This window comes from Nyctereutes procyonoides, unplaced genomic scaffold (genome assembly GCF_905146905.1).
Source record: "Nyctereutes procyonoides isolate TBG_1078 unplaced genomic scaffold, NYPRO_anot_genome, whole genome shotgun sequence".
NCBI classification, from domain to species: Eukaryota; Metazoa; Chordata; class Mammalia; order Carnivora; family Canidae; genus Nyctereutes; species Nyctereutes procyonoides.
In genome coordinates this window covers 14,967,325-14,995,242 of record NW_026575134.1, presented here as the reverse complement: position 1 = coordinate 14,995,242, position 27,918 = coordinate 14,967,325, and the positions used below count along the sequence as shown (strand labels likewise).

The following is a 27,918-nucleotide window of genomic DNA, read 5'->3' as shown; positions in this document are numbered from 1 at the left end:
AGTAAATAAAAATGACTGAGTCACACGCCATGTCAGAAAAGAAAGAAGAAAAACAAAGGAAGAAGATGAACAAGGAGGAGGGTGGGCAAGGGAAGTGTTTCCAGAGAGGGTGACGTGCGAGAAGGCACCTAAACAAAGGCAGGCATGGACGGCAAGAGGCTCTTGGCAGAAGGCACAGCAAATACAAAGAGGCAGAAACAAGTTAGTACTTTAGGGAAACTTGAGGAAGAAGCCACTGCAGAAGGGGCAGAGTGAGCAGGGGTGAGGGGCGGGCTGTGCCAGAGAGCAAGCTGCCAGTGAATGGGCCACAGAGAGCTCTGCAGAAAGCTCATAAACTTTATAGAGTGGGGCCTCGGGGTGTTATTGTGAGTGGAAACAGGCTGGAGGTCCATCCCCTGGGAGGGAGAGGTAGGGAAGATGACAGGATGTGCGTTGGAAAGCTCTCTCTGGACAGCCCTACAGAGGATAGGACAGGCAGTGAGGAGCCACAACTGGCAGCTACCTGGTACCCTGTCGGGTGAGGAGGACTACTTGGCAGGGAAAGCCAGCAGGACCAGATGGGACAGGCCAAGATGCATGCTGTGACTCCAGCAACCAATAATCCAAAAGGAATCCTGCCTCCTCTTCTCAGTCTTCAGCGGCTACCCAGTGACTCCAGGGAAAAGTCTACATCCTTCCACCTGCACTGAAGTTCTTCCCTCCATCCTCTCCGTCTGGCCTTCTGCTACTCCCTAATGTGTGTGTACTCTGCTGTAACACAAGGATCTCCAGCAACTCTGAACACAGACTGTTTCTCTTGTCTGGTGTCCACGCAGGAGTCAGTGGCCAACCACCCACCTCTGGGGCAGGAAACAAAATGGAGCGCCTCACACAAGTGATTAGATAGGGCGATCCTGTCCCTGGTGTGTACCTAGAATTTAACAATATTGGAAAGATCTGCTCAGGAGGAGATTTGGATCAACGTGAAAAACAGATCCCCTATTTCTCCCTGATGTGACATTCGTGCACCAGAAAGGGCGCTAGGAATGGAGCGTGTGCTAGACAGAATAAAATTCTGATGGTGAAAGGGGAAAGGCGGGACAAAGAGGAGAAGAATATAATCAGATATCACTGATTTGTTTATTATTCAATAAAGGTTTATCACAGCACTGAGTTAGATGCTGAAGATACAAAGATAAAAAACGCACAGTGCTCTCAGAGATTTTACATCCCACTGCAGAAAAAGATAGTGGAAATAATGACCACTCAGTTAAGAAAAGCATGAGCAGTAGGTAAAGAGGGGAGAGGGAACAGACCTGCTGGGGAACCCACGTAGGGCTTGTGTTTGAGTGGTGGTCGGCACAAGAATAGGTTTGCTGAGAGGACAGACAATGGATATACGGAGGAGAAAACATTCCAAGCAGAAGGAAAGACATCAGAAAGGCACAGAAGTGCATTTGCACAGTCTTTATTAGAGCTTGAAAATAAACTGAGGAGAAGCTATGCCATAGTCATGATTGCAGAACTTTTCACTGTTTGCTCCATCGATAAAAAATGTTTGAATATTTGTAGATTTAACATGCTACTGTTCCTATAATTATGAACACTTTATAAAAGGTTAAAAAAAAAGTCTCAAAAATGGCTTGGAGAAACAGTGACTCCAGCCTGGGGCAGAGAAACTGTGAATTGAGGATGGGGTTCTAGAAAGCGAGGAAGGACACAAAGAAAAATGGGGTTATGTCAACAGGACAAAAGAGACAACTGGAAAAGGCTCACGTGGACCAAATTTGGGACAATTCTGGCATCAGGAAACAAGAAGCTGAAAATGATTATAAGACATAATCCAAGGTGTTAATTAGAAGAACAAAGAATCCATGTGTGCATGATATGAAGGGATGTGTGAGAGACTGCAGGGCAGGTGGCAGGCCTGGAAAGAGCACGAAAGCCTCACCTTCTGCATCTCCTCCATCTGGCTGCTCCTGCTCCTGAGTTCTATCCTTTGATAATACACTAGTGACCTAGCAAGTGAACTCTTTTCCTGATTCTGTGAGCTGCTATAACAAATTAACTGAACCTGAACAGGGATTCATGGGAACCTCTGATTCACAGCTGATAGGTCAGAAGCATGGATGCCAACATGGACTTGCCACTGGTGTAGGGAACTGAGCCTTTAACCTGTGGAATCTGATGCTGTCTCCAGACAGTGTCAAAATCACGTTAAATTGTAGGACACCCAGGCAGCCCCAATGGCCCAGCAATTTAGCGCTGCCTGCAACCCGGGTGTGATCCTGGAGACCCAGGATCGAGTCCCATGTCAGGGCTCCCTGCATGCAGCCTGCTTCTCCTTCTGCCTGTATCTCTGCCTCTCTTTCTATGTCTGTCATGAATAAATAAATAAAATCTCAAAAAAAAAAAAAAACGAAAAAAAGAAAGAATAAATTTAAAAAAAATGAATTTTAGGACACCAAGCTGGTGTTGGAAAAGCTTCTGATGTACGGAAAACCCCCTACACACACATTTGATGACCAAAGGTGTCAGAAGTAGTGTGTGAGAGTGAAGGAGACACACAGAGGTGAGTCTTTCCCTAGGTAAACCTACCTTCCATGTGAAAACATTTTATAAGCACCTTCAAAGACCCTTGGTTAAAGTAAAAAGGAACAGGATAGGATATGTCTACTCAAGTAAAAACAAACACACACACACACACACACACACACACACAAAAACCCAAAAACAACAAACCAACCAACCCACATCCTTAGAATGATTAGCTAGAGCCAGTAAGTAACAAAGACAGCTCTGCAGGCTTCCCCTGCTGGACTCCAGGGGCTGCAGGATTCCCTGTGCTATCTGCAGGGCTGGGTCAACTGACTCATCATGTGTTAAACACTCTTGTCAGCAGAGGGAGCAGAGGAGGTTTCCGAGCTATTCCTCTGTGGGCTAGAATGGAAACCATCTGCGATTGCTTACTGGAGCCCCTTTGCATGACACAGGTAGGGACAGGTCATGTGGCATTCACTCTCAAGGGTTTGACAAAAGTCATAATCACAATAAAAACACATGCCACTTCCTTTAAAATTGCTTTAACGTTTCAGTTGCAGAGTTCTACAATCAGGAACAACCATCAAAATAAAATGAGACTTCTTCCTCAATACAAAGAGCCGGTATATTTCCCTGAATACAAACAAAAAACCAAAAATTAAATATAACACTATCAGATGGAAGTACAAATTATAAACTACATATTCTATAAAAGCTATCGTACATGTAAGCTGCTGGACCTGGAAGGTTTTTGCAATTGCAGATGTCACTAACTATAGAAGGAATAAGAAAAGCTCAGAAATGAGATCTGATATTCAGAACGCAAGAGAAAGCCTAAGTGGTACAGAATACATTTTAAATTACATTACTTATTCAGAATTACAAAAGTAATACAGCGAAAATGGTTAATGCATACATACATGAATGACTTGGCCACCTCCAGGCCAATTCCCTTCAGAGCATTTGTCAAGGTTATGATACTCAGACCACGGAAAGCAAGACACCTGGCGGGGAGGGACACTTACTTTTTGGCAAATCTCCAGTGCTGGAGGCTGAAACCGTACGGCTTCTGTCATGGGATGGACTGCTTTCCTCAGGCTCGGTAAGTGGGGATCCCTCGGAAAGTGCAGAGCCACAAGCCACAGGTTCTAAGGGCCCAGAGAACAATGATGTGGAAAACTCTGGAAACTGTGACTCAGGAATTTTATGCCGTCCATTTGGCAATTCACCATTGAATTGTTCATAGGAGCTGCTATATGTGTAATCACTTTCTGCATTTGGCTCATCGAGGTTATATTCCTCAGGATTTGGGCAATCTTCTTCTTCATCGTCTTCATCATCCAGCTGCTGTTCCAGTAAGAACGGGCCATTCTCAATATGGCCATTGGTTTTGGGTGATTCTATCCAGGCAGGGTCTGCGTTGGTCAATTCCTGTTCAACATCATCTTCATCCTTCTCAGTGTTTTCTTTCTCGGTGTCTTCTTTCTCTTCCTGGTCCTCAGCCTCGCCTTAAAAAGTTGATGGGTTAAGAATCAGAATGTGTTACTCTCCTTAACACAGTGGCACTAGGTACATATTTCCTCCAACAAGGGACAATGTTGAGTGGGCTTAATTTAGGGTTATTTTTTTCCCTCAAATAAGCTCAACCCCCAATGTGGGTTTCAACCTCACAACCCCAAGAGAGTCACATGCTCCACTGACCGAGCCAGCTGGGCAACCCCGAATATGCTTGATTTATGTACTACAAAGCAAAGCACCTCTTGGTTCTCAGGGTAAGATCATAGGTTTTCTAGATCTCATTTTTTCATTCAGTAAATAATTGGCTAACTCTTATTAGAAAAAATTAGATTTGGAGGAAAATGACTCTTTATAAATAGAGTTGCCTTTCTACTTCTACCCTCTCTTCTACAATCTTCAGAAAATGTCTGTGAATACACTACTATTAGGTTAAAGGTTAATTAGAAAATAAAGAATAATCATTAGTATGATCGAGACATGGTGTTAGACATTTTCCATTTTTTAAAAAACTGTTTTAAAATACTAACATATTTCTGGCATTCGTTTTACAAATGAAGTGGCAGACGGTTTCCCATATTCCCCAACCACAGCCTATGTGGTGACCCAGCAGGTGCCCACTCAGGAAGCTCCAGGACCCCGCGCGACCCCGCGCAGACTGACCGTTGTCATTCACAGGCTCGCTCTCGGCCGCATCCTCTAAGCCGGCAGCTTTCAGTTTGCCCTCTGGGCGGTATTCATCATCTTGTTCATTGGAAGGTACTGCTGATGTGATGTTTTCTTCTATTATTTTCCTTTCGGCTTCTCGCTCCAATTCTTCTATCTCCTGCAGGCGCTTTTCCAATAACTCAGCCTGCCTTTTCTGCTTCTTTTTCAGTTTTTTCTTTTTGTTCTTAGATATTTTTCCTATCTACAACATGGGAAGAAAATACCACAGGTCAGTCTGCTTCTTTTTAAAGCACTCCACAAGACTACATGTGCTAGCAACATGGCAAATACCAACAAATCATGTTTCCTCAGGTCTTATTCATTAAGACCAAGTCCCCAGACAGGAGACCCACCTTGTGGTTAGGGTTACAGTAAAACCAGAAAAAAAAAAAGAAACCAGCGCTGCCTTACATCAAGTAGGGGGCGACTAGCAGTCCCTGTCCTTAGAGGGACACAGCTCCAATTCAAGAAGTCCACTTCAATTCAACTCTAAGAATGGAAAATGCTCAGATACCCCGGCCTTTAAACAAGAAGCACCCCTTGCAAGTTTTATTGCTGCCTATCAACAAACTAACAGTATCGCCTCTCCTTAATGTCTTACCCAACTACCTGCTATAAAAGAAAGGCCTGCCAGCACAGGTGTACTGCCATGAAGGTTGGTCAACAGTAATGCTGGTGTTTGGGTCTCACACAACGAGCTGGGGTCAACAGCCGGGACTGCAGAAACTGTCAGCAATGAACATGTGAAGTAAAGGAAAAAAAGAAAAAGCCACAGTTTCAGTCAGCCTCCTATCAGGGCCACGTGACTGGGAAAGTGCTGGCAATGACAGCCTACAGTCTTTCCACAGAATCAATAATCAAAACAAGCTGCTCAAACCACAGCAGGACTGTAGGCAATGATTCGGCTCCTCAGTAAGCCAGGTGGCATAATTATTACAACTCCCTCTTGTACTGGGACTTTCATTCCAAAGTGAGGGCTGCTGGCAGCACTCTGAATTTCTCGACATTTCCTTTCAAATGCTTCTGGTTCATAAAGCTCTTTCAAAACTTGTAGGTGACTCATCAACTCAAGATATATATATATATATATATATTCATTCTATCCTCTACTGGAACTAAACAGGTTTAGCGACATCAGGGTAAGTTTTAATTCCAAGCAACTTGTTTCATATGACTGGACCACAAAACAGACAATACTCTTCCATATTTAACTAGTGGCTGGAAAACAAATTAGAGTGCAAGTTTCAGAAAAATGGGTATCTCGGAGGCAAATCAGAAATAATGTTAAGTGTTTTGTAAAAATCACACTTCGAACTCTATCTTGATCAGGTCACATTTCACCAGAGTCAGCTAACAGCACCCTAGAAAGTGAACAGGGAAAATCTCTAACTATTCCAACTCTAAAAATCCCTTCAACTTATGAAAACAGTAAGCCTCATATATTCAAGGATACATAACATTTATCAACATGCCCATCTTTTACATCAAGATGGATTAAACATCTACAATTGAGAGAAAAAAAAAACAAAAAAAACAAAAACAAAAAAACATAAAATCCGTTTGCCCAAACAATCTTAAATGAAAAACTGTGACAGAGAGAAGCAGAGACTAACGTTACAACTTGAAAAGCTCAATAAGGAACAGTTGCTTTTGACATGAAGGTGAATATAAGTGTATGTGTAAATACTTACAGGTTTCTGTTGTGGAGCCGTACTCACTAAAACAAAATGAAACAAAATGAATGTTTAGAGGAAAATGGGTCTGTATCTTTATTAGGTAATCTCTATTGTAAAATGAAGGTAATCATTGCCTTTTAATGGCTATCCAACTTCAAAACTGTTAAAACTACAGAGCTTCTTAATCACAGAGATCTGAAGAAAGTTTATCCATCTCAAACAAATGACTGGCTCTTCAAAGGCACAGAAGTAGTTGTTCATTGGGCCACTTCCCTTATTTATCTAGAATTAAATACCCATTCATTTCAAAGAGAGTCAATCTCAAAGCATTGACTGATAACTTAAGAAAATGGGTAAGAGTTCACAAATATCACATAGTCATCTAACCAAATTTATTTTATAGACAATAAAATGATGAATGTAAATTAGGAGATGTACATCTATGTTTGAAAACTCTTTGGCAAGTCTATACAACAGAAATAAATGCTCTAGAAGTCACATGACCAGTCTTTGCCAGCTTGATCGACTGTAGGTCTATGATCTAAAAAAACACCCTAATGGTAGAAAACAAGACTAGGAGATAGTGTGCATCTCCCAAGAGCCCTGTCAGTCACAGGACTTCAGACCCTAAGTCTGCACACTTGCCGGACAATGCACTAGGGTGTAGATAACATGAAGAGATGAGGAAAGTGGTCAACATGTTACTGTAGCCGTTACACTCCATGGAAACCAGAAAGAAAACTCTATATGCCAGTACTCAAGGCATCTGGCCTTGTCCCACCCTTGGGTCTTTTGTAACTAATTCCAAATTCATCAGTTAGACTCAGATTGATGTAGACTAACTGGAGACAAGGAAGCATTCTAACGAACCTAAAACCGGAAGAAAATTCTGATGACTATAGGTCAGCTACAAGCAAGCTGTTACCATGTACACCTTCACAGAGAAGTGTGCAGGCGATGAAACAGCTCGCAGGATTTCAAATTATTGTTTAAGGGAGGACAAAGTAACTCAAATATTAAAGCATAATTTAATTGGGCATCTTTTTAAGACCTTTTTAAGAAAAATGTCTCATTATTTCTAGCTGTCAGACTCTCAAAAGTTCCTAACAAGTATATGTTTCACTCAGCTGCTTTCAGAGTGCAACTCTGCTGGCTCTCAACGCCCCCAAACAAATTGAAACAAAGCTGGCTTAGCTCCTCACCTGCAGACCCCGAAGGAGGAGGAGCACCTGCTTTCTGCCACTCGGTGGCCTCGGCTGCCATCCTTCTCACATATGCATCGTCCACACACATCAGGATGTTCTCTGGTTTTATGTCAGTATGAATGATCTTGCACTTACTGTGTAGATAATCTAACCCCTGGAGGACCTAGTCATAGTAAAATCAAGAGAAGAGAGGAGTTATTAATACCTTCTCTGTTCAACATTTGTAAAAATAAGTAACATAATCACAAGGCACAAAATAAAATTGACACAAATTTCTCGTAAAAATCTCCCTCCTGCCCCCACCCCCACAGGAGCCCAGCATCTTCCCATAAACAACCAATGTACATCATTCTGGAGATTCTTTATGTTCATGGAAGCAAATGCATCTATACACATACTTACATTTATAACAACTTTATTGAGATGTAATTTACATACAATTCATCCTTTTAGGTGTACAATTCGATGGTTTTTAGATATCCACCATCACCACTATGTAAATTAGGACATTTTCATCACCCAGAAAAGACACACCCTACCCAATGGGAGTTACTCTCCATCTCCTCCAGCTCCCCCAGCCTGTGCAACCGCTAACCTACTTTCTGTCTCCACACATTTGTTGGTTCAGAATATTTTATATGAATGGAATCATACAGTCTCCTAGAACAGGCATGATGTTTTAAAGGTCCACCCAAGTGTAGCATGTACTTCTGTTCTTTTAACTGTCAAATAATGTTCCACTGGATATGCTCTATTTTGTTTAGCCTTTCATCTGATGGATATTTGGATTGTTTCCCCTTTATGGTTCCTACAAATAATGCTGCTATGACCATTAATGCAGGACTTTCTGTGTAGATATACGTTTTTACTTTTCTGGAGTGTATACCCGGGAATACAATTATTAGGTCATATGGTAACTCTTTTTTTATACAGTGGCTACATCATGTCACATTCCCAGGAGCAATGCATGGGGGTTCTAGCCTCCTTGTCATGGCCTACACCATTCTCTTTTTTTAGTCACCCTAGTGGGTATGAAGTGTAACCTGCGTCTCCATGAGGTCTAATGATGTGTATACATTTTTAATACTGCAGGAAAGGAGGAGTAAACAGCTGTGGAATCCAGATCACAAAACCTCATTAACTCAAAGAAACTGCTGAACCAAAATATCCATGAAAACAAAACCCACAAAATTTACAGAGTGCAGTGACCACAGTGTATCTGAAATTATTTCCACTGGAGAGGAATTCTTTCAATTCTTCCCATGAACAAAAATATGTTTTTAAAATATTCCCAAGTTCCTGTACATCAGAAATTCTATATGCCCAATAAACATTAGCATTTAATAAATATCATCATACACTGTAAATCATTTTGGGGTCTTGTCCACAACAGACAAGGAAGTGGGAAAAAGACAAGCAGAAGGATATATAATATGTATTTCCCACTCTAGAAAGTTCTCAGCAAGAGCACAACGCTTCTGTCTCTTGTATCTGGCTAAACAACTGTAACAGATGACAGCATTAGGAAATGAGGGGGCAGAGAGGTTCCACAAGGAAAATGAGAAAAGGAAGACCCATCCCCTTAAACAGGATGAAAATCCCTATATTCATCTGAAATAACTTTCCCTAGGAAGCATTTTTACATGACTTCGACTGACCCAGCATCAGTCAAACTCCTTAACAGGTCATGCACCCAATTCCAGGTGTCTGACATATAGTAATAAACACAGCTCACTGTCTCCCAGGGCTCATGGCCCCAGTGTCCTCAGAGAACTTACTGTCTTATGCCAAGGGAAGGAAAGGGACTGGCCAAAAAGAAACCAAGATGAACCACAGGCGTAACAAATGCAATTTAATGAACTGCTGACAAGTTCCTAGGAAGCACCAAAACAGAGGAACAGATAAAACTAGAATAAGAGGGGAAAAAAAGCCACTTGTTTTTTTCACTTAAAATTAAGATTTAATGTTTGCAATAATATTGCAATTAAAACTATTAAATTATGTTTAAACCATCAAAGGACCCTGAAGAAAGATTCATTATACGTTTCCATAAAGAATTAGGTTATAATCCTGATGGGAACACAATCCAGTGGGCCTATATGTTATTCACTGACATTCATGCATCTTTCTTTATTCAAACTGCAATAATATGGGGGGAATTTTTATACCTGAATAACAGAGATTCTGAGAAGTACAAGAAGTTAATGGATAAGAACAGTAATGATGTCTAACCTATGGAGGCAAAGGAACAAGATTTTTGAGAAAATTTAAACAGTTTAAAATTCTTCCAACTGAAACTGCATTTCAAATATCAAATATAAACTCAAAGTAAAAATGTCAGTATCTTTTTGCCACCACTTCATGCCCAAGTCATGCCTATCTTTCCACCCTAGCTCTTTCGTGGTAGTCAGGTTATTTTACTTGTGGGAGCCCACACAAATAAGAGTTAATGTGATCCAGTATCCAAATGTGTTCATGAATTCCCAATGACAAGGAGGCACTTGAGACGAACAAAGTGTTCTCAGCACGAATTTAAGGTCCCAGACTTAAAATATTTGCAATTGCACTCAACTAGGGTTACCTTTCCATAAGAAACACAGCTTACGATGTCTGACAATGAACATAGTAAAAGAACTGACTGCTGAGACAAGTAAGTTAATTAAGATAATGCAAATCTGAAAGGAAATCGTTGAGAGGCACAGCACAGTGCGGTGTTAAAACACGGCCAGGGGACTCACACCACTCGCAGACTGCTCATTCCCTGAGCAAAGTACTTACACTGTCTGAGCTTCCATTTTCAAATATTTAAAAAAGGGGGGAATATACCTATTAAATAGAAATATGGTAAGAATTAGAAATGATCTATGAAAAAAAAATTTTTAATTAAAAAATGACCTATGGAATATCCACAAAAAACAAGGTTTACAGGAAGCTCAAAGTAAGTGGGAGAACTAATCTAAGTCAGAACATATGCACTAACATTGACTAACTCTGTGCTATGTATTAAACTTCTCTGGGTCTCATTCCTCCCACCTAATGAGTGGGCTATACACGATAAATTCTGTGTACATCCCACCAATGAAATTCTGATGCCATAATTTCTTTTAATTCTAAATTACAATTTTTAAAAAAGTCTTTAGCTGTAGACAAAAAAAAAAAACGGTTATTTTGAAAAATAGAATTTCTGTTCTCAGCCAGTGAATTTTAAAGCAATAAAGCATCCGAGAATCCAGAATAAACAGTAATGATGGGCAATCACATAATCATTTATGTAAAGTAACTATGATGATGAACAAAAAAGAGAAAAAGCAGTGAATCAAGCTCCATGCTGAAGGACAGATCTCCTCTTGCGAAATCTGAAAAACAGAATTAAAAGGAGCCTCTACTAATTTTCTGTGTTTCCTTTACTTGCCAGGCCCAGTATATTTGTCTTTCTTGCCTAAAAACACATACTTGGCCTCATCAGCAGGAGGCAGCAGAGGCTGCAGAGAGATCCCCCGCCTGCCAACTGCTTGAATCTACAGTTGCCATGAGAGCTGAGATGAATCCAAGCACAGATGGGCCAAGGATGGGGCTGCAGCTCATTCAGAGCCAGATCACACCCTCAAAAGAAGGGGCCAGTTTTCTCCTCGTGAAGTCAGACCTGCAGGCTAGCAGCAGTTTATCAGCAAAGGCAGAGCCTAGGAGCCCCCAGTTCTGGTTCAGACACTAACTAGCTAGTTCCCTTCCCTGGCCTCAAATTCATGTGTAAATTAAGAGACTTGGTTCAAGACAGTCTCTCAGATTTCCTTCTGTCCACCTATGAAGATAGCGGAGAGCATCTGTTACTGGCATCAACAACATAATCCTACTCCCCTCCACCACGGCTTTACAATAGGTCCCGTGATCCTGGAGGAGGAGTGAGTTGAGAAATAATGTGGGAACTTCTCTCAAAGATGTCTCCCTGGCCCTGCTCACCACCCAGAAAAAGAAGCTTCCTCCAAAAGACTAAACTGCAAAGAGAAAACAGAATGACAGCAACTTTCCAGATTATTTTCTGACTCTGGTCACCGCATGGGTACTTTCTTCTTCCCACACCTGAACACAGGACATCACGAGTGAGGAAACTTGGCCTGCCTCTATTTCTGTGGACAAGGCCTTGCTCCTGCAGCACCAAGGGAAGCCCAACTGGCATGGGAGGGCCAGCCCACACAGGAGCCATTCGCAAGATACTCATTCCTCAGGGTGTGGACAAAAACCCCACAAGCCAAGAAACTTTCCTACTGAGAAACCTAAGGCTCCCACGGATTTCTCTTCTTCAGTAAACAGACACGAGGTGACAACCTGCTTCTGACATGGCATTAAACTGAATGGAGAAGTGTGGGAATCCCAGCTCAACGGAAGGAGGCAAGAACTGGATGCACACGCACACAGAAGACTCAGTGGACACTGTCCTTGTCTGCTTGGGCCTGAAAGAGCCTTCTGCTCCATGTCCTCACTGGACTACTGAGAATTCATGAGAAGACCCTGGAGCTGTTCTTGCGAATGTGGTCAGGAGAAAGAGAAAGCCTCCATGCCCTGCACACAGATGGCGCCACAGAGCAATGAGCTGGCTAAGAGGCTTCCTGCCTGTGAAGGGGAGCGACTTCACCACATTTCCCAGTTGAGGACCCAACATTCTGAGGAGAAGGATTCCAAGTCAGGACAGAAACATGTACTGGGCAGCCCGAGTGGCTCAGGGGTTTAGCACCTGCCTTTAGCCCAGGGTGTGACTCTGGAGACCCGGGATCAAGTCCCACATGGGCTCCCCGCATGGAGCCTGCTTCTCCCTCTGCCTGCGTCTCTGCCTCTCTCTCTCTCATGAATAAATACATAAAATATTTAAAAAAAAAACCATATGTACTACCACAATGAATATACAAATGTTTACCAACTTAAAATTAATCTCCTGTTCTATAACTGATTCCTGGCTCAGTGGTAATGAATTCACTAGGAGCAGCAAAATAAATGTAATGGTAAGTTGATACTAAGTGTAGACAAGAGCATTCAGTGCTAACAGGCAAGGCCTTCATATGCCCCCAGAACCCACTGCCTCACAGCAGCGGGGGTATGGAAAAGCACTTCTATTTGTATTTTATTTTATTTTTTATTTATTTGAGAGAGAGCAGGAGTGTGAGGGAGAAGCAAACTCCTCACCGAGCAGGGAGTCTAACGTGGGGCTTGTTCCCAAAACCCCCGAGATCATGACCTAGGCCGAAGGCAGATGCTCAATCAACTGAGCCACCCAAGCAGCCCGGAAAAACACTGCATTTTACAAGTCCCCTTAGCTTACATAGTACAGTGCATGTTACCAATTATAAATCACTTAGTAAATAACATCTAATGGCTATTCTTTTAAACAACCTAATTGCCAGCTCTACTATGAAGGAAAAGAAAACCATTTACCACAAACAGACCCACGAATGTATACTTTGATAAACACATGCTGTAACTTAAATGCTCCCAGATCTTTCTATGTAGACATAGGGCCTTGCACTTGAGAGCACGGGTTCCGAAATTATACCACCTGAATTCAAATCAGCGCTTAAAAACGTGGGAGTCTAAAGAGCATTGTAACTGCCATTGACATTCATAGTTACAGAAAAGATTAATAATAATTTAAAAATCCAGAGCTACAAGCTATAACTGCTAGTTTTCCTAGAATTTTAGCAAAGTCACCAAACCAGGGCCTTGCCCTTACAAAGAAGCCATTTCCTTACAGGGTTCCTATAAAGGGCAGTGAATTACACCATAAGATTTTAAAAAGTAAAATGTCAGTGACCCTTTCAATATATGAGCGAGTCAAAGTCACATTTAAGGAACAGCAACACTGTCTGAAGAAGCCAGCAGCTGCAGCATACCTTTCAAGCGCTACAAATAAACACAGCCAACACTAGTATCCTGTTTCTTCTGGATTTAGAAATAAAAGAAAAACATGAAACAGACCTCAATAAAGCTGATTTAAGAAGAAGGAAGACATGAAAGCCAGAGGGTGAAGAGACTAACACAAGATTCCACACACCTGAGCTAAGAAGGCAGCCTGGGAGAGGCAGGGGCTGCACACAGCATCCCAGACGCCACCAGCAAGTCACCATGGCTACAGGAGGACAGCTAAGAACTGACCAAAGGACTGAGAACAGTGTATGGGAAGTCCTGAAAAGGCAGATGATTAAATCATGTCATGCTTTTAAAATATAAACAAGTGGTAATGTTTGTCTACCAGCACATCCAATCACAGAAAGTGAGCCAATGTGTAGAACAAAAAGAGGAATGTAGACCCTTTCTTTCATTTAAGGAAAGACAACCTACGAAAAACATTCCTTCACCACCTATGGCATGAAGGAAGTTACAAAGAGACACAGAACCCCCGTAGAATTCATAACTCCAAGAGCTCACAACACAGGTGGAGAGACACACTGGCTACTTCACGCTGGTCATCACGCTGGATGCTCTATCAACAGCCCCTCCTGTTAATCTCCACAAATCATCTAATATTATCTCAATTTCACAAATGAGGAAACAGACTCACAGAAGCTGCATCATTTGATCAGGGTCACAAAACAGTAAGTGCCAAAGTTATAATTTGAAGTTAAGCCTACTGGCAAAGGTGCATACTGGGTATACTTTCCCAGTCCAGTGGTTTTCCACAAGAGGGAATTCTACGTCCTCAGGGACATCTGACAACTTTTAGAGACCTTTATAAGTGTCACACCCGGCGTGGGGGTGGCTGATACAGGTATCTAGTTGGTTGAGGCTAGGAATGCTGATGAACACCTAGCAATGCACGAGACAGGTCCCCACAACAGGAATTTTCCAGTACAGAATGTCAACAGTGCCAGGGCTGTGAAACCGTGGCTCATAGGGCAAGACACTATGATCATCAGGAAAGGCCCAAATGGAGGGCGCAGGCATACGGAGAAGGGAAGGAGGAGCACTCTTAACTGGAGTAGAGTGGGAAGGAAGCCTCTGCCATGGAAGCAGGATTTTGGTAAAGTCCTTAAAAATATGGGTAGAAAAGACAACTTGGTGTTTTCAGCAGCCTAAGACAAAAGAAATGACCAAAGATGTGCAGCTAATAAACAGCCAGGTGAGTACTTTCTCTAAAATCCCTACAAAATGAAAGTAGTAAACATTTATGAATAAAAACTCTGACAAATCTGCATGTATTTATAGATGCTTGGGCATCTTTGAACATTCATAAGAGACTGGTAACTTGGTTGACTCTAGGAGAGAAACTGGGTACCTGAAGGACATACATTTTAGAACATTTACATATATTATCTATTTAAAAGATTAATCAATTCATGGGAAACAATTTACCTGCCAGGAAATAAAAGCTGAATCAGGATTTGTGAAGGGAAATACGGGCTGACAGCAGATGGCAGAAAAACCTTAAACAGGTTCACAAGAAGAACGGTGATTTAATTTTTACTGGACATTAGGCCAAGTACAATTCTAAAGTTATTTTATGCTGCTTGGCAAAATGCTAAAAGCCAAAGTTCCAGAGCCAGACTATCTACGTATAAATGCCTGTTCTACAGCTTACTACTTTTTAAGTTAATTCATCACTGGGGCAAATTACTTAACCTCTCCACACCTCTCTTCCCCCTCCATAAAATCAGAAGGGTAAAAATACTTATTTCATAGGGTTATTGTAAAGAGTCAATGGATTAAAATTTGTAAAGTACTTATAACTATGCCTGGCACATACTAAGCACTGAATAAAAATTTATAATAATCAATAGTAGCATCCCTTTACATTTAAAAAATAATCTAGCAAGGAAGGTACCTTTCTTTATTAGTCTCATTTTATTCATGAGGAAATTGTGGCTTAAGGAAGTTAAGGAACTTAGCCTAAGTTCCTGGCTAGAGAAGGGTACATCTGACACCAAACCCCAAGCTCTTTATCCTCCCACATGTCATTTCTTGAAAGTAAATGTTAAGCTTTAGACAATAGGCACTGGAAAACCACTAAAGGTTTCTAAATGAGTAATATGAATTACTGAAGCAACGTTTTGTTTAGGAATGGAAAGGAGAAAAAATTGGCCTAGGGAAATAGAGCAGGATGGGCAGGCCTCTGGGAGAGTAGAGAGCCTATGAAAAGGTACTGGCTGGGGGTGATAAGGGTCTGAACTAAGGAAGGTGGTGCCGGAAACACAAAGATCAGGAGTAAAACACACACCATGGCAAGGATCGATGGCTAGGTGACTAGTGAAACATGGCAGGTGAGTGAAACCAGAAGTCAGCCACACCTGATTTCAAAGGCAAGGGAGGCCACAGAGTGGGAAGAGTATTAGAAAGCTGCTCCATCTTGCCTGTTTTAGGAAGCACTGTAACTGTAAGGTCTATACTCAGAAATACTGAATCCATAGGCTGAGTGAAAGGGAATAAAGGGGGGGATCCCTGGGTGGCGCAGCGGTTTAGCGCCTGCCTTTGGCCCAGGGCGCAATCCTAGGGACCCGGGATCGAGTCCCACGTCGGGCTCCCGGTGCATGGAGCCTGCTTCTCCCTCTGCCTGTGTCTCTGCCTCTCTGTGTGTGTGTGTGTGTGTGTGACTATCATAAATAAAAAAAAAAGGAAAGGGAATGAAGGATCCTCAGGTTATAAGGATTATTAACCGGGATAGACAGCAATTTACTACTTTGAAAGTCACGGGAGGGATGCCTGGATGGCTCAGTGGTTGAGCGTCTGCCTTCCACTTAGGGCGTGATCCCAGGTCCAGGATCAAGTCCCCCATCAGGCTCCCTGTGAGGAGCCTGCTTCTCCTTCTGCCTGTGTCTCTGTCTCTCTCAAGGATAAATGAACAAAAAACAAAAAAACAGAAAACAAAAAACAAAACTTACAGGAAAGAAAGTTTAGGGGAAAAATCCAGAATCCATGATATTTTAATAATAAAATAAAAGGTGCGGTCACACTAAAATCAAAACTTCTACTAACATTGCCTATGATGACTAAGTACAGATGAAAATTTCACCTCGAAATCTTCCTAGACCAATAAAACACTCTAAGAGTTCTCAGTCTCCAAAGCACGGTGTGTGTGTGAATTACACGGGGAATGACGCACTCATTAAAATCATTTGTTCATTCAGCAAGGACCCACGAAAATTCCATTAAATCCCATGAATTTCATCTTTAGATTTGCAGACGTTTTTACTTGCTGAGAAAGGCAATAAAGTTCCCCGTTCTGGAACACAAAATAAATATCAATGGCTCAACTGAAAGTCACCTTCTTTCATGAGCCAGCTTGAGACATGGCCAGTCCCCTATGGAACCATGGACATCTTTCCAAGTACAGGGTTCCAGGGGATGACAGATCTATGTGAAATACATGCAAGCTGGAGCTTCTCAAATTATTTGCTTATTGTAAAATATGTAAATCTCAATATTTTCAGGATTAACCAGAGATAATTAAGAAATTTTTTCAGTTTGTTTTTTTTTTTAAGATTTTATTTACTCATGACAGACTGAGAGAAAGACAGAGGGAGAAGCAGACTCCACGCAAAGAGCCCAATGTGGGACTCGATCCCAGGATGCCAGGATCACGTCCTGAGCCAAAGGCTGACGCTCAACCACTGAGCCACCCAGGCTTCCCAATTTTTTCAGTTTTAACAAGATGATTTTTTAGAGTTCAGTTGCCACTAATAGTCATAAATATGGAATTGTCATTCAGGGATCAAAAATTTCCAGTTAAAGGTTAATTGCCACCGCACCCCCCCCCCACATTAAAGGAAAAAAAAATTTTTTTAATTTTTTTTTTTTAATTTATGATAGTCACACAGAGAGGGGGCGGGCAGAGACATAGGCAGAGGGAGAAGGAGGCTCCATGCACCGGGAGCCTGACGTGGGATTCGATCCCGGGTCTCCAGGATCGCGCTCTGGGCCAAAGGCAGGCGCTAAACCGCTGTGCCACCCAGGGATCCCGGAAAAATGTTTTTTTATTTGATATATTAACCATGTTAAAATAATTAATAAGTTAAAATGCTACTATCTAAAATCTAAAAGAGAACAGATATTAGTATTAAGCCAAAGCTGGCCACAAGTTCACAACAGGCATGTATATGTACCAACTGCATCCAGGAACAGTACTTCATTGTCTAAGCCAAGGCAAAGAGCCCTCCTCTTTCCAATCTCTCTTCTTGTGTAACATCTATAATGTTAGAAGACAAGCTGCCAATTTGCAGTGTAAAGAGACAAAGATAAATGATGAACGATGCGACCTATACACAACTTTAAAAGCAAAATCTAGGATAGGATGCTTTCACAAACCAATTTAAGCTTTGAAATCTTCATTAAATGAAAACCTATTCATATGCACATAAGCAAATACTATCTATACTACAGTTGTTAGGAAGGTTCTTCTATAGGCACCCATCTCTTGAAGTCACTTTAACCGTGACTCATTCCATCATTTGTTTCCTATGTAAGAAATCTGGACCCAGGCCTGTGTTTCAGGTCTAGAGACCCTGAACAAGTCTAGCTCCAGCTTTGGGCCTTGAGGGCAAGGGATGGGCACCAAATCACATAAGCCTTTCCTCAAGCAAACCAAGCAACTCCCTGATATATTACTTACTCTGCAGAATTATCCAAGGCAATTGTCCATGACAACAGAACAAGTAATAAATTGTATCTGTAACTTTCCTAGGTAGGCTATAAGGGCAATGAGGAATAAGATTGATATATTCCATGCAGAAAACTGAATCTGGTAAATATTTCTAATTAGGAGATCTTCCATATGTGTATACTTTCATCCTATAAATATTTGCTAGAATATCAGACCCCAGCTAAAGGTTTTCTTTTGTCAAGGCAATTGAATAAAGTACAAATCTAACATGATACTCCCGATATAACTTAAACATTCCTTACATTATCTTCCATTTAACCTCCATCCAAAGATACATAGAAATAGTAAACAAACACAAATTATCTATTTATTCTCTATTTTATAAGGAACTAAATGGGACATTTCATAGTAATGATATTAGATAAAACAATTCCTCAGTATGTCGTATCACTTACCTTAACAAAAGATCAATACACCAAAAGAAATGCATGCCTGACATTTACCTACTGCCCTCTTCACAAGACAGAATGACATGTGATTAGATAATTATAAAACTGATGTAACAGGTTCAAATGTTGTACACTGTAATGTACATGCATAAATTTATAAAAGAGATTATATTTAGACCTGTGACAGCATGCACATGTGTGTGTATTTAAGAACAGAAATTTGCACTGAAAGGCTAGCCAGATAGGCACTGGAGGGCAGGGCTGCCCTGGCTTCCTCACCTGTCGAATGATACTCTTCACACAACGTACGGGGAGGCCTTGGTAATTGGACTTGATGATCCACTTGAGGAGATGATGGCCAAGCACTTCGAAGACCATGCAGACATCTGGGATATGGTTAAGGATCACGTGTGGACACATTTCTTGGAGTGAGGCAATTGCTCAAAGCAGTATCACTGTAGCACTTGGCAATTTTATCTTTATAAAATGCTGTATCATGGGGCACGTGGGTGGCGCAGTCAGGTAAGCGTCCAACTCTTGGTATTGGGTCAGGTCATGATCTCAGGGTAGTAAGAAGGAGCCCCACGTTGGGCTCCATGCTCACCATGGAGACTGCTTGGGATTCTCCATGGTGCCCCATCCCCAATCATGCACACCTACATGCGTGCACTCTCTAAGAAACAACAAAAAACATTTAAAAATGCAACATCAAAATAAATAAATAAAAAATAAAATAAAATAAAATAAAATAAAATAAAATAAAATAAAATAAAATAAAATAAAATAAAATAAAAATGCAACATCACTACCATCAATAATACCAAAGTGGTCACAGGCTGTTTCTCACCAAAATAGGTAGATCTAACATTTACCAAGGACTTATATCCTACATGTTACTCAGTGTAGGCTTGTCAAACAATGTGCTTACCCTTACACAGAAGCAACCACAGTGAACCCAGGAGCCAAAGAGATCTCCAGTGTCACTCACACAGTCCAAAAGTTGCTGGGCCGTGATGCAACCTTGCACCTCCCTGCACTCTTGCTCATTTCAACATCCCCCTCCCTGGTAATCAGCAGTAATGAAAGTAAGCAAGGCTAAAACCTCATAAAAACTGATGGGGGGAGGGCAGCCCGGGTGGCTCAGCAGTTTAGCGCTGCCTTTGGCCCAGGGCCTGATCCTGGAGACCCAGGATCAAGTCCCATGTCAGGTTCCCTGCATGGAGCCTGCTTGTGTCTCTGCGCCCCTCCCTCCCTCCCTCCCTCCTTCCCTCCCTCCCTCCCTCCCTCCCTCCCTCCCTCCCTCCCTCCCTCCCTCCTTCCCTCCCTCCATCTCTCACGAATAAATAAATAAAATCTTAAAAAAAAAAAAAAGACTGATGGGGGAGAGGGGGCAACAAAAAACCCTGTCTTAAAAGTGTCCTGCCTGCCTGCCTATATTCCTAACACATAAAACATTTTATAAAATAGAAATTTACAAAACACAGTGAAGATATTTAACCTTTTCCTTCAATAGTATCTTTTTTTTTAAAAGATTTATTTATTTGAGAGAGAGAGAGAGAGAGAGAGCGCACGTACATGAGCAAGAGAAGGGCAGAGGGAGAGGAAGAAGCAGACTTCCTGCTGAGCAGGGACCCACCCCCCCCATGCAGGGCTTGATCCCAGGATCCGGAGATCATGACCTGAGCTGAAGGCAGACGCTTAACTGACTGAGCCACCCAGGCACCCCCCAAGAGTATCTTTCTTTGCAGAACCAGATAAAGTTTAATACTCCAGGCAGCTCTCAATGATGTAAGATCACAATATAGAACATAGCATTTAATAATGAAATCTCAGGAATCTGGGTGTTCTAGTCAACCAGGGACTCTCCAGAACTAGACCCACTAAAGTCCATCATACAAATATATTCAGGTTATTCATACAGAAAGATTTAAAATGTCTCTGAAACCTTTTGAGAATATATTGTTCATCCCTGGAAGCCTAAAGACAGGCTATTACAAGCAGGTTAATTGATTTAATATTTTGTACTACAATATCTAGCTCTACCAATCAAATTATCACAGTTGCTTTAAATATTTTTAGTGAAAAATTTAAAAAGCATTTCTACACTGCAGAACATTATAGATTTATGCACAGATAATATAAAGCCAGAAGTGTCTTACTATTTCCCAAATCATTATAAAAAATGGCAAAATGATTACAGTTGGTAAAAGACGCAGAGCCAAAGGCCAAGATTTCTAAATTATGACCTAAATCTTTTCAAAGCACTGACAACCTGGACTATAATGGTTTCCCTAGCGCTTTATAAAATAGTAGTAACAGCCACTGGAATGTATATATACCCAAAACATTCCATTTACCTATAAATCAGGTAGTTTCTCCAAAGAAACTCTCTCAGCTATTCCAAGCAAACTGCCTTACAAAACTAAGAGAAGCTGCCCTGCCTGCCCATAAACAAACAGGCTCACCTGGAGACAGGGCAAAGGACCAGCTCTTTCTGTCTATAGGGTGGTGGAGAGAACACCAGAACCTGAGTGACTTGGATGAGCGTCTGACTCTTGATTTTGGCTCAGTATGTGATCTCGGGGTCATGAGATTGAGCCCTGCATCGGGCTCCATGCTCAGGGGGGAGTCTGCTTAAGATTCTTTCTCTCCTTTTCTCTCTGCCCCTCCTCCTCTTCAATCTCTCCCTCAAAAATCAATCTTTAAAAAAAAAAAAAAAAAGAGGGGAAAATGCACTGAGCAACAACCAGAAATAATCTTGAGGAAAAGACAAAGTGACATCAGCAGGCACTGATACTTACTAGTACCCTCTAATCCAATCTCTGAAGGAAATACAGAACCTCCTTCAGACATACAGGGTATGAAGGAAGTGCCTGCTCAGGGATTAAAGCTTAGGAGATACAGAAACAGGGTACCAATCTGGGCTGTAAGCTGGAAGAAGGCTTTGCCTTGGGCTTCTGGAGCTGGAGGAGGTCAAATACCAAAATGATAGATCTGTTCCAAACATGTTATGATGGAAGGAGCAAAAGATTGGCAAGGAGAAGACCCTGACTCTTGACACAACCGATCCTTTGCTCCTTTTCATCTGTAATGATGACTGTGACTAATCTTTCTCAGCTCTCTACTTACACATATGTATGGTTCTTCCTTAGCTTGATATTGAAGGTAGAGGGATTGTCTGTAAAGAGCACGGTGCCTGGACAAGAAGAATGTTTAAGATGCTGTACGACCCCAGAGAGATTACCCAAGACACTGAAATGGACTGGCAGGAATTGGGGAATTTTCGGCATACCATGTTACAGCATTCTATGATGACAGTAGAGGCTTTATATAGACATTGATACAGCACAGCAAACAGGAGTTTAAACAAGCTTGAAATATTTCCATATTTTAAAAGTAAAAGCCACTAGGAAATAAAAGAATTATCAGTAAGGATACGTATTCCATTCATGCCTGAAATCTTGAAGTCATCAATTAACTGTACTACCATGTCTTTATTCGGGTCAGTGGGATCACTTTCTCGAACCTACAGGAAAAAAAATGAATTCAAGGACAGAAATATTTAGGACTGAAAGTCATTTCCATTATAATCAACCAAAAACATTTTAGTAAAACAGATGTTTTTAAAGATAAAAGATTCATCATTCAAACTTAAAAATTCCTTTGTAAAATTTTGTCATTAATTTTTCTTGCATTATTCACATTTTGGGGGTACTTACACATTTGAGCAGTTTTATTTCATCCAAGGCTGTCTCTGTATAATGCTGGGCACTTTTTACAACTTTCATTGCAACAAATCTTTTCCCCCTTTAAAAAAAATGCATATTTTTAATATTATCAGAAGTAATCATTATAATAACATCTATTCAATAAATAGAAACTTCCTTTTTTTTTTAAGATTTTATTTATTCATGACAGACACACAGAGAGAGGGGCAGGGACATAGGCAGAGGGAGAAGCAGGTTCCCTGTGGGGAGCCTGATGTAAGACTTGATCCCAGGACCCCAGGATCAGGACCTGAGCCAAAGGCAGATGCTCAACCACTGAGCCACTCAGGAATCCCAATAAATAAAAACTAAAAACCTTTCCTTTAAAACAGTACTTTTTCGGGGATCCCTGGGTGGCTCAGCAGTTTAGCGCCTGCTTTCAGCCCAGGGTGTGATCCTGGAGTCCCGGGATTGAGTCCCACATCGGGCTCCCGGCCTGGAGCCTTCTCCCTCTGCCTGTCTCTCTGTCTCTTTCTCTGTGTCTCTCATGTATAAATGAATAAAATCTTTAAAAAAAAAAAAAAAGACAGTACTTTTCAAATTGTGCAGCAGCAATTAAGCAATAGGTTAATGGATCAAAACAATCTCTTCTTTGCATCATGTTGTCTTTACCTAATTAAAAAAAAAAGGTAGACTGGAAAAATATCAGAGTTCATCCATACATTAAAGGTAATTCTTATTTTATAACACTTCTGTTTTAGTACATACACATACACACCATATATGTATGTGTGCAAGGGGTAGCATTGCAGTTTCATACTATGGAGCTGTTAAAAAAAAAAGTTAGAGACCACTGACTTTTAAGGTCGACACATCATTATTTTACATGTGAATGTTTCTCTGACATGGATGAATTATTATTAGAATATGTGATACAATGCAATTTCAATGAATAAGCTTCAGACATAAAAGCAGAAGAAAGTTAATATATTAAGATAACACACAAGAGAACTTCTGACTGGGGTGGGTGGGTGTCTAGGTGAGTGGGGCAGGCTTATGCTAAGTAGTATACATGCCACAACAGAAGTAGGCGTGCTCCTCAGCCATACCGTACTATAAAGGTTGAACTAGCCCAGAAACTAAATGCACAAATGACAAAGAACACTTACTGCATATCCCAGCACAGCCAGACAGTTGAGAAGTGTCCCCATCCTAGCTTCCTAATAACATGGTAGCGGCCATTGAAGAGGTCTCCAATTTTCACCGGATGGTAGCCACCTGTTATAAAAAAATTTTTTTTAATTTCAGAGAAATAGTAAAAAAATCTCTTCCTTTGCGTCAGTTCTTTTTTTTTTTAAGATTGTATTTATTTTTCAATTAATCTCTAGACTCAACGTGGAGCTTGAACTCAAGACCCCAAGATCAAGAATTACATGCTCTACTGACTGAGCCCGCCAGGTGCACCCTTTAGTCAGTTCTTGAGTCCATTTAAGAAAGCTCTAAGTACTAAAATCAGATCAAAATATGTTGAATAATACAACATTTTTCTTGAAAGTATCTTTCATCAAGAGAAAAATGTCCTTTGCCTAAAAAGCCCTTCTGTTCATTCTGATTTAACTCAGAAAAGCCACCCAGCACTCTGTAACAATAATTTGTGTACATAATATGCACACACCAGTTCTTGACTTTTCCACACAATGTCATCTTCTTTTCTAAGCATTCAATGCAAATCTTCTTGGGTCAGCAAAATAAAAAATGTGTACTCTGAGTAAATCTGCATACACCAATAGTTAATGTATAAACAACAAGGAATCATATAATGTACAACAGTTCACCCTCCAACAGAGCTCACTCCTCTCTCCCCTGACTTCTCCAACCTCAAACCACTGCTGAGAAATAGGATGGAGAGTGAGAGAGCATACCCTGTGGAGGCAGATACTTGAGAAAGGTAAAAGAGTGCTTTTATAGATATCTGGCATAAAAAGACCTTTACTCTGTATTTGTAAGTAAAATAAGCAGGCTGCAAAGTAGCATGAAGAATGTGATACCATTTTTGTGAAATACACCAGGAAAAATCTAGGGGGATAAGATGTTTGCAACAAACATCTCTGGGTATAAAATTACTTTTATTCTTTTTATCTATCTTAATTTTTTACTAAAACAAACATAATGCTTTCTGACTTTTTATTCTTATAACATCCGCTTCTTTATTGCAACATTATCTCTCATTTTTCAAGTCTGCAAGTCAATTCTTACAAGTCATTCAAGGAAGGATAGTTCCACGGATAGGTCCTTCCCAGCTAGTGTTCAGAGGCTCAGAGCAGGTGCAGGAAGTATTCAAGCCACATCTTTTAATGTATCTAAGTTTCTTTCAGAAGGCTAGGAGTAAACTTCAAGAAATACTATGAATATTTTTTGGGTTTATTTAGATTGTTACCTAACTGAATTAGTGAAGCAGTAATTTGACAAGATACTGAGCTTTAAAGATTCTTATTCTCCTGCCATTACACCTGGATTTCTCAGATTTTAATATCAAAGTCTTTAACAGGGGGATCCCTGGGTGGCTCAGTGGTTTAGCACCTGCTACTGGCCTAGAGTATGATCCCGGAGTCCCGGGATTGAGTCGTACATTGGGCTCCTGCATGGAGCCTGCTTCTCCCTCTGCCTGTGTCTCTGCCTCCCTCTCTCTCTGTATGTGTGTGTGTCTCTCTCTCATGAATAAATAAATAAAATCTTAAAAAAAAACCACACACAAGTCTTTAACAGTATTCTGGGTAAAAGATATGAACTAAAAGATAATAAATTAAGAATATAGCAGATAAGGGATCCCTGGGTGGCGCAGGGGTTTGGCGCCTGCCTTTGGCCCGGGGCGCAGTCCTGGAGACCCGGGATCGAATCCTACGTCGGGCTCCCTGCATGGAGCCTGCTTCTCCCTCTGCCTGTGTCTCTGCCTCTCTGTCTCTCTCTGTGTGACTATCATGAATAAATAAATAAAATCTTAAAAAAAAAAAAGAATATAGCAGATAAGATAGGTTGTGACTAAACTCATTGTAGTGATCATTTCACAATAAACACATAGGTCAAGTCATGATGCTATACACCTGAAGCTCATACAGTGCTATATTATGAAATACATCTCAATAAAATGAGAAGAAAAAATGGCTTATTACTTACTTAAAAGGTTAAACTAAAATTGAAGTGAAATGAATTTACAATACAATTTTGAACCATTAAAATTAACACTGAAAAGGAGAGAAAAACTATAATTTTCCAAGTACAAATTAGGGGCATTGTGCTAGGCACTTTATTTTCAAAACCATGTTCCATGAAAGGAAGTAAACTCCACAATATGTTGCTGGTGTTCCATGGTAGAAGTGGGGAGAAGGGAGAGTCTGGGAAATAAGAAATTCAACAGAGCAAAGCAGGTGTTTTGACCACGGCGTTCTAAGAGCCCAATGTCTTAACACACAGTGGGAATTTCAAAGAGAAGAGAGCATGCTGCAAATTCCAGACATATTTGTTCATGAAATGATCCTTTAAAAAAAAAAAGTAACATTTCACAACACAAAGTATTTAGGAAACACCAATGTCTATGTCATTTCTTACAACCACCCCACAAAGCAGGTTCAGGTCTGGAAACCGAATTTGACTCCAAAATCCATGCCTTGTCCACCAGAAAGAAATGGATTTCGTTTTTAACAACTGCAGGACTATTTCCCGGTTGAAGTATATAGGGAACACTTGAAAGCTTAATTAGAAGCTATTTACTACTTAATTGCATATTATTCCCAATATTAAAGTCTCTAAATTTAAAAATGATTTAGTTATGCATAAAGAGAAGAAATTTTTATCACTATGGTATGTTTCAGACTTGGATTCTCCAACAACCAAAGTGTGTACATGTGAGCAAGAACAGAAGAGCACTATTTAGCATAGCCATTCCTTTTCTCAATAGGGCTTTGAAATTTGAACAAAAATTATTAATTTAGTCCAGTTATCTCAGAAGCCCACAGATGAACTAAGAGTAATGTACTTAGCAGAGGATTAAAAAAAAAAAAAAAGAATATACCTAAAGGCAGACTAACTAAAACAAGAGGGGGCAGAGAGACAATCGTTGAATACAAATGTAAAACAAAAGTACTAAACACTTATGCTTTGATTTTGAAAACATGACATACATAATTTCAAAACTATATTCCATATATTCTCCTACCCTAACTCCCAGATCTCTACAGAAAACAAGTCTCTTCCCACAAAAGGGTAAATAATACTCATGCTGCCAGAAAGGTAGAGCATGATTCCACACAGTAGACCACACCAACCTGCCCAACACCCATGGAGTTAGAGGAAATGGCCACTCCTGTAACTCTGCCAATAAATTCTCCAATTTCCTGAGATCAGCAAACAGTGTGCACCATAATGACTACTAGCAATGAACACTCCATGGCTTACAATATTGTCTAGCACACAAGGAATCTTGAGAACAGTCATAAACTAGATAAGGACATCTCCTTATCTCCAATGCAGGAATTTATCAGAAGTGCTACGCCTAAGATCCTGGTCATGACATCAGGGAGAGTACCAGAAAGGCTCACGCACTTGTGAACTACATGACTTGAGTTTGGTTGACACATTTGTTTCAGATTGATTGACTGACTGATTTTTAAAGAATTTATTTATTTATTCATGAGAGAGAGACACACACACACAAAGAGGCAGAGACACAGGCAGAGGGAGAATCAGGTTCCATACAGGGAGCCCGATGTGGGACTTGATCCCAGGTCTCCAGGATCACGCCCTGGACCAAAGGTGGCGCTAAACCACTGAGCCACCCAGGCTGCCCATTAGTATTTGTATTATTTAATATAAAAACCATGCACTTGTCACTTAGAAATTTACCTTTAATTATTTAAAAAAATAAATATTAGGTCGGATGACAAATCCAAGGGAATAAAAATGGACTGTTAAGTAATTAAGTTCACTTGCTGATTTCTTGTCCAACCCCTATCCCTCCAGGACACTGAAAAAAACTGTCACTCAAGCTCTACTCAAACCATCAAGGCTCCAAAGAAGACAACTCTAAAACTATCCTTCCTAGCTGTTCTGAATTGTTGGCCAAAGATAAAGATGTCTCCCTTTTCCTTGCTGAGCCAAAAATAAGGTCAATTTGAGTGAATCAAAAGTTCAGAACTCTATCATACACAATTGTCTGGAAGTATTTTCAGCTGTCTTTATTTTCTAATCAAGGTGCTATTAAGTACTCATTTTTTTTGGTGTGAACACTAGTTTCTCAGTCCTCTGATGGGGAGGTTTCTCTCCACAATCACTCAAGGCTTTGTAAAGGTCTGAAGAAAAACTTGAGAATCACCTTCAAGAGTCTTAAAAAAGGAAGAGATGGTAAAAAGAAGTTTGTTCACAAAACAGTTATAGAGACAAACCTGGGATCACTAGAGATACTTATACTCTTTCCTCAAAAGTTAATAGAACAAAGAGATAGAAAAGCAACAAGGATATAAAAGATTTGAATACACCATCAACCACCTTGATAAAATCGACATT

The 27,918-nt window shown here is 40.7% G+C and overlaps 1 protein-coding gene across 6 annotated transcripts in view; it reads right to left on the bottom strand.

The window, feature by feature from the left end:
* The window catches only part of SRPK2 (SRSF protein kinase 2), a 239,137-nt gene that overhangs the window by 19,119 nt on the left and 192,100 nt on the right, over positions 1-27,918 (bottom strand). For all 6 annotated transcript variants that reach the window (XM_055301172.1, XM_055301176.1, XM_055301177.1 and 3 more), the window contains 8 exons: positions 23,529-23,637; positions 22,372-22,459; positions 22,091-22,178; positions 18,932-19,038; positions 7,622-7,787; positions 6,435-6,460; positions 4,699-4,945; positions 3,546-4,028 (listed from right to left, as the gene is read on the bottom strand). In XM_055301172.1, coding sequence (XP_055157147.1) covers positions 3,546-4,028; positions 4,699-4,945; positions 6,435-6,460; positions 7,622-7,787; positions 18,932-19,038; positions 22,091-22,178; positions 22,372-22,459; positions 23,529-23,637 — 1,314 coding nt within the window. The remainder of the gene's footprint in view (positions 1-3,545; positions 4,029-4,698; positions 4,946-6,434; positions 6,461-7,621; positions 7,788-18,931; positions 19,039-22,090; positions 22,179-22,371; positions 22,460-23,528; positions 23,638-27,918) is intronic.